Source organism: Oxyura jamaicensis, unplaced genomic scaffold (assembly GCF_011077185.1).
Source record: "Oxyura jamaicensis isolate SHBP4307 breed ruddy duck unplaced genomic scaffold, BPBGC_Ojam_1.0 oxyUn_random_OJ65671, whole genome shotgun sequence".
NCBI classification, from domain to species: Eukaryota; Metazoa; Chordata; class Aves; order Anseriformes; family Anatidae; genus Oxyura; species Oxyura jamaicensis.
In genome coordinates, this window is record NW_023307917.1 from 1 (window position 1) to 9,774 (window position 9,774).

The following is a 9,774-nucleotide window of genomic DNA, read 5'->3' on the forward strand; positions in this document are numbered from 1 at the left end:
CAATCCCTCAGGTACTCTGCCTGCCAACCAGCTCATGCTTCAGAAGGCCTCCCTCATGTCCAAGCTCATGTTTACCCATATAGCCTTTAGTCACTTTTGTGTGGAAAAGTGAATCAAGAAATGAATACTTGTTGGAGAATGTTAAGAACTACAGAGAAGGACGTGGTGTGAAAATCATGACGACTAGCATTGCTTTATTGAGCTGTTTTCCCTGCAGGCCATAACTTCAAATAGAAGATGACTTCAGACACTTTCTGTCCCACTGCACATGATGGCAACCTTAGGGAGTAGTTTCTGGCACTTGAGCTCACTCCGGTTCATCTCACCACACCCAAAATGTGCAGTCTCATATGGACAAGACAGCCATGGACTCTTAGTGTTGTCATTCAGTGTCCCTGAAGAAGAAACCACCTGTGTGAGCTGGGGCGAGAACCCAGTGCTGGGAACTCTGGTTGTGAGGTGCTGCTCTGGGACCATTGCCCTGGGGCAGCATCTGCCAGGGTGTCCAGAGAAGAAGGGCCCAGCCCAGCCCCTGCTCTGCTGGTCCTCCCTGTCTCTCCCAGGAGGCCAGCCCAGCCCAGACCCTCTCCAGCTCTCCACACCTCCCTTTCCTTTCCTCAGCCCAGCCCAGCAGAGCAGCCCAGGCTGGGCTGCCCCCACAAGCGCAAATGCAGGACTTGAGGTCAGTGACAGTGTCTCTACTGCTGCTATCTGCAGGAGATTCTCTTCTAAATGCACCCCTCCCCCGCCCCCGGGGCTCCTCAGGCAGCACCACTGCACACACACAGCTCCCTGCTCTGCTCCTGGGACACCCCATGTCCCAGAGATCAGGTGGAGAAAGGATGACCACACATCAGCACGGTGAGCAAGCAGCAAGAGCAATCAGTCCTCACAGCAACACAACAGCTCCGAATGAGTGTGGGAGGTGAAAGAGAGCAGCCTGGGCAAGACCAAAACTGAGGCTCCCTGGCAGTGCTGCTGTGACAGAACTCTTTCCCCTCCACCTCTGCACACCGCCAAGTGCCCCTGCAGCTCCACCACAGGTCTCTGAGGAAGGATCTCATACATGCAAGCACTGCAGAGTCACGTTTTTACTTAAGTACAGAGAGCATGACTCCTTGTTGACAACAAGTCTCTGCGTCACACAGGATGAACAAAGACATTTCTTAGTGGACAACAATTTCACAAGAAAAGCAAAGAAAAATAAGCAAGCAAACAAACAAACAACAACAACAACAAAAAAAAAAAGTAAGAAAATAACAACCAACAACACCAAAATCTTAGCCTGTAATGAGTTACGAGTGATATGCAGAAGACAGGCAGTTTATTCCTTTTGAAAAACACCCAGTCATCACTTTGGACACTGCATCCTTGAGCTCCTGGTTCCTCATGCTGAAGATGATGGGGTTCAGTACCGGAGGTATCACTGAGTCCAAAACTGCCAGCAAAAGATTCAGGGATGAAGAGGACATGGAATGAGGCTTTACGTAGGTAAATGTGCCAGTGCTGATGAACAGGGAAACCACAGCCAGGTGAGGAAGGCATGTGGAAAAGGCTTTGTTCCGTCCCTGCTCTGAGGGGATCCTCAGCACAGCCCTGAAGATCTGCACATAGGAGAAAAGAATTAAAACAAAACACACAAATGCAATACAGAAACTAACCACAAGAAGCCGAACCTCTCTTAGGTAGGCATCAGAGCAGGAGAGCTTGAGGATCTGGGGAATATCACAGAAGAACTGCTCCAGGACATTGCCTTGGCATAGGGTGGGGGTAAAGGTATTGGCGGTGTGCAGCACAGCATAGAGAATAGTACAGCCCCAGGCAGCTGCTGTCATGTTGACACAAGTTCTGCTGTCCATTATTGTCCCATAATGCAGGGGTTTGCAGATGGTAATGTAGTGGTCACAAGCCATGATGGTGAGGAGAAAAAACTCTCCTGTGACAAAGACAGCAAAGATTAATATCTGGGTAGCACAGCCCAAAAAGGAAATGGTCCTGGTGTCCCAGAGGGAGTTGGCCATGGCTTTGGGGAGAGTGGTGGAGATGGAGCCCAGGTCAAGGAGAGACAGGTTGAGGAGGAAGAAGTACATGGGGGTGTGGAGGCGGTGGTCGCAGGCTATGGCTGTGAGGATGAGGCCGTTGCCCAGGAGTGCAGCCAAGTAGATGCCCCGGAAGAGCCCGAAGTGCAGGAGCTGCAGCTGACGCGTTTCTGCAAATAGCAGGAGGAGGAACTCAGTGGGGAAGCTGCTGTTGGACATTTGCTGCCTCTGGTCATGCGGACCTGCCACCAGAGGAAAAGACAATGGCAATTTAGGCAGACTTCTCTGAGCAAAACCCCCTCCTTCTCGAAGAGAATTCAACGTTCCCTTAACTGAGTGAAGAAGAAGTCATCTCGTTCTCCAGCACACCCAACTGAATGACAGTGTGCCTGACAATTTGAGATGGACTTTGGGTACTTGTTCCCAAGAAGACACCCTCAGGGCAGGGCCCCCACAGACTCTATCAAAACAGAAGTTTAAACCCACCTGCACCCCAGAGAAAGAGAGTAGGAGACCCATGCACAGGTGGAGAAATAAGAAAGAATACCACAATGCTCTAAGCAGCTGACAGACCGAAAAGCAGATGGGCATGCAGGGAAGCTTTCACCTTACCAAGGTTGCATGCACCTGTGGAAGTGACACTGCAGGACAGGTACTCTTAGCCTCTTTGTTGTGTATCACCTTGCAGGAAGGACACAGGCTCTCCTCTTCCGGAGGTCCAGCTGAGGAGGAGGTGGCTCATGCCCTAAAGGCCCTGAAGGCAGAGGCTTTGCTGGGTGGCAGAGGAGAGCAGGGGTGTTACTGCAGAGAAGGTGTCTGCACTGCAGACCTGGCAGGGAGCTGCCTGAATGCTTCCCTTGAAGTATCCCTTGCTCTGACCTTCCTTATGAAGAGCTCCCTCCAAAGCCCCCAGGGTGTCATGTGCAACTGTCAGCAGCCTGACCCACACAGACACCTCTGGGCAGCAGAAGAACACTGAAGAAAAATCTCTTTCAAAGTAATGCTTTAGGAGCTTTGGTCACTGATACAAAACTTGCTACACCAATATCATCCCCCTGACTGCTCTTCATGTTATGAAAGTGAAAGCAGATACACCAGAGTGTCTTCCCTTCAGGTACTGCAGGTCTCGACCTTCCCTATGAAGATCCTGCCCCAGATATGTCCTTGGGGTGCTGTGGATCTGCGAGCAGGCTGTCCCAGGCAGCAGCCTCTGGGCAGCAGCAGGACCCCGCCCTACCTTGCCCTCCCCTGCCCTGTTGGGGGGGCTCCTTCCACATGCAGCTTCACCCCACAGTACCCTTAGCAGCTCCCTGGGCAGGATGAGTGCTGAGCCTGGCAGGCAGCAGAGGCCCTGCCCCAGCACACAGCCCCTGGGGCACAGCAGGGACCCTGCTCTGCACCACAGCCCTGGGCACCCCTGCCTGCACCCCAGCTGCACAGCCTGCAGCTGGCCCCCACAGATGGAACCCTCATGCCCTGTCCCTCTGACAGCTTTAGCAGGTAATCATTGAGGCAGGAAACCTCCCTGTCCTCTGCACTGGAGAAGCCAGTATATACGCCAGGAAATTTCTTTTCCTCCACTTTAGAGCCACACATCCCTGGTGACTATAAGCCATGGAAGTGGCAGCTGTAGAAGAGACCTCTAGGATACTCACATCTGCCTGCCCTCACAGACACTTACCCTGTTCAGAGCTGTGAAGAATTCTCCCACACTGAGCTCTCAGCATCTCCCCTCCACACTGCCTTTAATATCTCCCTCCCTTCTCTCAGCTGCCCTTGTCCCCTGCAGGCAGTGCCCCCAGCCCTGCTGTGCTGTGCAGAGGAGCTGCTCCTGGGCAGAGCTGTCTCTCTGCAGTGCTGCCCGCTTGCCAGGAGCTCCCCTTGGGTCCAGGAGCCCGTCCCAGCTCAGCAGCACAGGGATCTCTTGACAAGTCCCTGGGCCTCCAGGGAAATAGACTTCGAAACTGACTGAAGCAATCCCTGATGTTCCCTCCATCAGCTGAGGAGAGACACTTACTTCCAGCACTATCATTTCTCTTATCAGGAGAAGTTTCATCAAAGGACCACCTTGTCACCTTCCACTTTTAGGCAGGACACCCAGACTGTGACTGGCGGGGATCACATTTTCCCAAGCTGAGGGAACTGATCACAGTGAGTCAATTGATGTGTCTCATTTTGAGTTTGATGTCCTAGGCCTGAAAGGGGCCCAGAACCTTCCATATCAGCCACAAACCCACACGGTTTGGGATTTCTCTAACCTCTGTTCAGATATGTACAAATAAGCTAAGTTCCCACAGCAATTACAGGAGATAGAGAAGAGCAGTGAGTTGTTCAAATGCAAACACCATTTGACATTTGAGGTGCCAGAGGTTGTCCGGGTTAGCAGTCATTAGGACTTTAGAGGTTGGGAATATAGATATCGGCACTTTGTCAGTGTGTACTGCCTAAAAATGTTGCCTCCCTTTGTGCCTTGTCACTAATCTGGGAGCTGTCCCTTGGAAGTTGGCTAAATCATATAAATCTCTCCTATAGCATCTCTCTCTCCTCCCCAGACGTGAGCGAAAGATAATGGAGAAGGGGTAACCTAGGGATAGTACTTTCTAAAAGGTGTATTATCACTTATTCTGAAGTGATGTAAGAGTTATCTGCAGAGAAACAAGCACAGACATGCAGAAGCATTGGACAGCTTGTGGTGGGAATAGCTGAGGGCTCTGGTGTGGCTGGGACCTCCACCAACAGAACTGGGGTCCTTGTCCACTCAGCTATCTAGGGCTGCCTTCTCTTCCACTGAGGACCACAAGAGTTCACCAGCCTCAGGGCCTCATTCGCCCTGCACAGAACTTGTGAGGTGTCCAACCACTGTTCTGCACTTGTGTGTACCTCACTTAGAATCCCTCTAAAAGTCCTTTATTCTCCTTCCTCACACCCCTTGGGTTCCTAGACTACATAGTTTCAGAGTCACGACAGCCAGGGCTGACACGGATCATCACATCCCTGACCAGCTCTTTCTGGCATGCAGGTATCAGATCCAGGTTTGAATTACCTTCAGGAGAGGCAGGCAGGGTAGGCAAGGTTGGAGGGGTGGCGATGTACGTGAAGCTGGGGCTGGACGGTGTAGAACTTCAGGGTGGTGATGGTAATGTTGAGAGCCTCTGGGTAAGGATTAAGGGATGTCGTTGTGGGAGTCTATTACAGACCACCTGGCCAGGATGACAATGGTGATGAATTATTCTTTGCAGAACTGAGAGATGCCTTGAGATCAACTCTCCTTGTCCTTATGGGGGACTTCAACTTGCCAGATGTCAACTGGGATCACCACACGGCTGACACGAGCAAGTCCGGGAGGTTCCTAAAGCACCACGATGATAACTTCTTGGTGCAGGTGCTAAGGGAGCCACCTAGGAAAGGTGCCCTCCTAGATCTGTTGCTGGAGAACACAGAGGGTCTTGTGGGAGACGTGACAATTTGCGGTCGTCTCGGCCATAGTGGCCATGAAGAGGTTGTGTTTAAAATTTTTGGTGACAGAAGGAAAACTGCCACCAAAACTTCAGCCCTGGATATGGGGAAAGCAGTCTTCTGGCTGCTCAGGGAACTAGTTAGCAAGGTCCCCTGGGAAGCTGCTTTTGAAGGCATTGGCATCCATCAGTGCTGGTCAGTCTTTAAGCAATGCCTCCTAAAAGCACAGGATCAGGCAATTCCAAAATATCGGAAGTCAAGCAGGTGGGGCAGCAGGCCAGCTTGGCTGACCAGGGATCTTCTACTGGAGCTTAGGCAAAAAAAAAAAAAAAAAAAAAAATGTATGGCTGCTGGAAGCAGGGTCAGGCAATGTGGAAGGACTACAGGAACACGGTTCGCATTCGTAGGGAGAAAATTCATGTGGTCAACGCCCAATTAGTGTTGAAGCTGGCCATGTCTGTGGGAGACAATAAAAAGGTCTTTTTTAAATATGAGAACAGAAAAAGGAGGACCAAAGAAAACATAGGTCCACTACTTGATGGGGAAGGCCTCCTCACAGACAAGGACATAGGCAAAGCAGAGATGTTTAATGCCTTCTTTGACTCTGCCTTGAACACTGATGATAGGCTTCGCGACCCCAAGCGCCCTGAGATGGAGGACCATGACAGTGGGAATGAACTCCCAACTGACCCTGAATGTGTGTGGGATTTGCTGCTCCACCTGGATCCATACAAGTCCATGGGTCCAGATGGGATTCATCCCAGGGTGCTTAGAGCTGGCTGACGTCATCACAGGACCTCTCTCAATTATTGTTCAGTGGTCTTGGGAATCTGGAGAGGTCCCGGTAGACTGGAAGCTGGCAAATGTTGTGCCCATTTTCAAGAAGGGCAAGAAAGAAGACCCTGACAATTACAGGCCTGTCAGCCTCATGTCAGTGCCTGGTAAAATTATGGAGAAGATGATTCTTGAAGTTATTGAAGCGCACCTGGGGGACAATGCAGTCATTGGTCCCAGCCAACATGGGTTCATGAGGGGGGTTCCTGCCTAAGAAATTTGATTTCCTTTTATGATAAGATCAGCCATCTAGTCGATCAAGGAAACCAGCTGATGCGATCTTTTTGGACTTCAGCAAGGCTTTTGACACAGTTTCCCATAGCATCCTACTGGACAAAATGTCCAGCATACAACTCAACAAAACATCATACAATGGTGAGCTAATTGGCTGATGGGCAGGGCTCCAAGGGTTGTGGTAAATGGGTCTGCACCAGGCTGGCAGCTGGTCACTAGTGGGGTCCCTCAAGGCTCCATTTTAGTGCATGTCCTCTTCAATGTTTTTATAAATGATTTGAATGTAGGACTAGGAGGTTGCTGTGGTTTAACCCAGCTGGCAGCTAAACACCACACAGCCGTTTGCTCACCCTTCCCCCTCCCTCTCTGGGATGGGGGAGAGAAATGGGAAAGTGAAGCCTGTGGGTTGAGATAAAGACAGTTTATTAAAGTAGGAAATAATAATAATAATAATAATAATAATAATAGTATGTACCAAACAAGTGATGCACAATGCAATTGCTCACCACCCACTGACCAATGTCCAGCCCAACCCTGAGCAGCCGGCCCCCCACCCTGGGTAGCCACCCCAAAAAAATATGGAATGCTTCACGAATTTGCATGTCATCCTTGTGCAGGGGCCAGGCTAATCTAAACAATATGTTGTTTAGCATGACGTCAGATGGTATGGAATACCCCTTTGGCCAGTTGGGATCAGCTGTCCTGGGTCTGACCCCTCCCAGCTCTTGCTGCACCCCCAGCCTGCCCACTGACAGGACAGAACAAGAAGCTGAAAAGTCCTTGGCCTAGTGTAAACATTGCTCTGCAACAATTAAAACATCAGCATGTTATCAACACTCTTCTCATCTTAATCCAAAACATAGCACCCTACCAGCTACTAGGAGGAAAAATAACTCTGTCCTAACTGAAACAAGGACAGAGGTGTTTTGAGCAAATTTGCCAACGAGACCAAATTGGAATTGTAGTCTTGGCTGAGGGTGGAAAGCAGAGAGATCTGGACAGATTGGAGATCTGGGCAATCACCAACTGCATGAAGTTTAACAAGAGCAAGTGCCGAGTCCTGCACCTGGGACGGGGCAACCCCGGCTATACGTACAGACTGGACAATGAGATGCTGGAGAGCATCTCCCCGCAGAGAGGGATCTTGGGGTTGTGGTTGACAGCAAGTTGAATATGAGCCAGCAGTGTGCCCTGGCAGCCAGGAGGGCCAACCGTATCCTGGGGTGCATCAAGCACAGCATCGCTACTCGGTCGAGGGAAATGATCGTCCCACTGTACTCTGCACTGGTGTGGCCTCACATTGGGTACTGTGTGCAGTTCTGGGCAGCACAGTACAAAAAGGACGTGAAACTCATGGAGAGTGTTCAGTGGAAGGCTATGAAGATGGTGAAGGGACTAGAGGGGAAGACGTATGAGGAGAGGCTGAGGTCACTGGGCCTGTTCAGCCTGGAGAAGAGGAGGCTGAGGGGAGTCCTCGTAGTGGTCTATGTCTTCCTTGCAAGGGGAAGAGGAGGGGCAGGTGCCGACCTATTCTCCATAATCACCAGTGATAGGACCTGCGGGAATGGTGTCAAGCTGAGGCAGGGGAGGTTTAAGCTAGACATCAGGAAGAGGTTCTTCACCAAGAGGGTGGCTGCACACTGGAACAGGCTCCCCAGGGAAGTCGTCACTGCACCAAGCCTGTTGGAATTTAAGAAGTGTTTAGACTGTACACTTAGTGACATGGTCCACAATTTTGGGTAGACCTGTGCAGTGCGAGGAGTTGGACTTGATGATCCTTATGGGTCCCTTCCAACTCAGGATATTCTATGATTCTATGACTCTATGATTCTTCCCTCTGCCTCCTGGGTGCCTACTCTCTTCTCTGAGATTGCAGAGATGCGGGTTTCCTGTGAATACCTGTCTTTAGTTCTTCCCCTGTGGATGAGCCCACAGAGGAAGTTCTCTCACATTTATGGCGAATGCAGTGACTGCCCATGCCAGGCTCCGCTGTCCTTGGAGGTACCCTGGGCTCTGCAAGCATCTCCAGATTCCCCTCCTGAAGGACATCACCTACAGGTCACATGTGGGAACAGCCCTGGCTATGTAATGCAGTGAGCATTCGCTGCCTCTGCTCTCAGCAGACACCCATGGGTGAGTGTTAAATCTAGCCCTTGGTCTCTGACAGGTCACAATGTGACAAAGAGCCATTCCTTCCTGAACCAAAGCAGGAACAGACCTTTGTGGGGAGCAATTTTTTGGGCCTTTTCTTGACACTGGTTTGGAAAAGTGTCATTCAGGCATTGTACAATGCCTGCATTCAGGCATTGTACTTGGGTGATGCCATTTTATTACACGGATATTATGAGAGAGTCTTCACTGATTCACAGACACAGAATCACAGAATAGTCTAGGTTGGAAGAGACCTCCATGATCACCTACTCCAACCTCTGACCTAATGCTAACAAGTCCTCCAATAAACCATTACCCTAAGCTCTACATCTAAGTGTCTTTTAAAGACCTCCAGGGATGGTGACTCAGCCATTTCCCTGGGCAGCCTATTCCAGTGACTAACAACCCTTTCAGTAAAGAGGTTTTTCCTAATATCCAACCTATCCACTAATATCCACTTGCAGTGTTAGATGCACATTTATACAGCCTCCATATGGGACAGAACAGGTTCATTCATTCATAGCAGTAAGGGGAATACAAATATTTATGTAGGAATGCAAGTACCACAAGCTGTCCTAGTGTTAATAAGAACATAATAATGATTATGATGAGAACAACCAAAAAACAGTCTTGAAAGGGGATGTACTGGGGTTCATTACCGGAGAGTAAAGGGATCCTTACGAGTACTGAAAAACATCCCCCAAATCAGTTTCCAGACTGCATCCTTCAGCTCCTGGTTCCTCATGCTGTAGATGAGAGGGTTCAATGCTGGTGGCACCACCGAGTACAGAACTGCCAGCAAAAGATTCAAGGAGGAGGAGGACATGGAGGGGGGCTTCAGATAGGAAAATGTGCCAGTGCTGATGAACAGGGAGACCACGGCCAGGTGAGGGAGACACGTGGAAAAGGCTTTGTGTCGGCCCTGCTGTGAGGGGATCCTCAGCACAGCCCTGAAGATCTGCACATAGGACAGCACAAGGAAAATAAAACACCCAAGTGCTAAAACAGCACTAACCACAAGAAGCCCAACTTCCCTGAGGTAGGCATCTGAGCAAGAGAG

At 50.2% G+C, this 9,774-nt stretch overlaps 1 protein-coding gene and 1 non-coding gene across 2 annotated transcripts; both read right to left on the minus strand.

Annotated features, from left to right (window-relative positions):
• Positions 1–1,295: 1,295 nt before the first annotated feature.
• Positions 1,296–2,781, minus strand: LOC118159035 (olfactory receptor 14A16-like). The gene is made up of 3 exons (XM_035313679.1): positions 2,721–2,781; positions 2,051–2,209; positions 1,296–1,936 (listed from the first exon to the last, which is right to left on the minus strand). The coding sequence occupies exons 1-3, from the start codon at positions 2,779–2,781 to the stop codon at positions 1,296–1,298; spliced, it is 861 nt and encodes a 286-aa protein (XP_035169570.1).
• Positions 2,782–7,135: 4,354 nt separating this feature from the next.
• Positions 7,136–7,239, minus strand: LOC118159037. The gene has a single exon (XR_004746976.1). It is a non-coding gene; the product is annotated as a U6 spliceosomal RNA (small nuclear RNA).
• Positions 7,240–9,774: the final 2,535 nt, after the last annotated feature.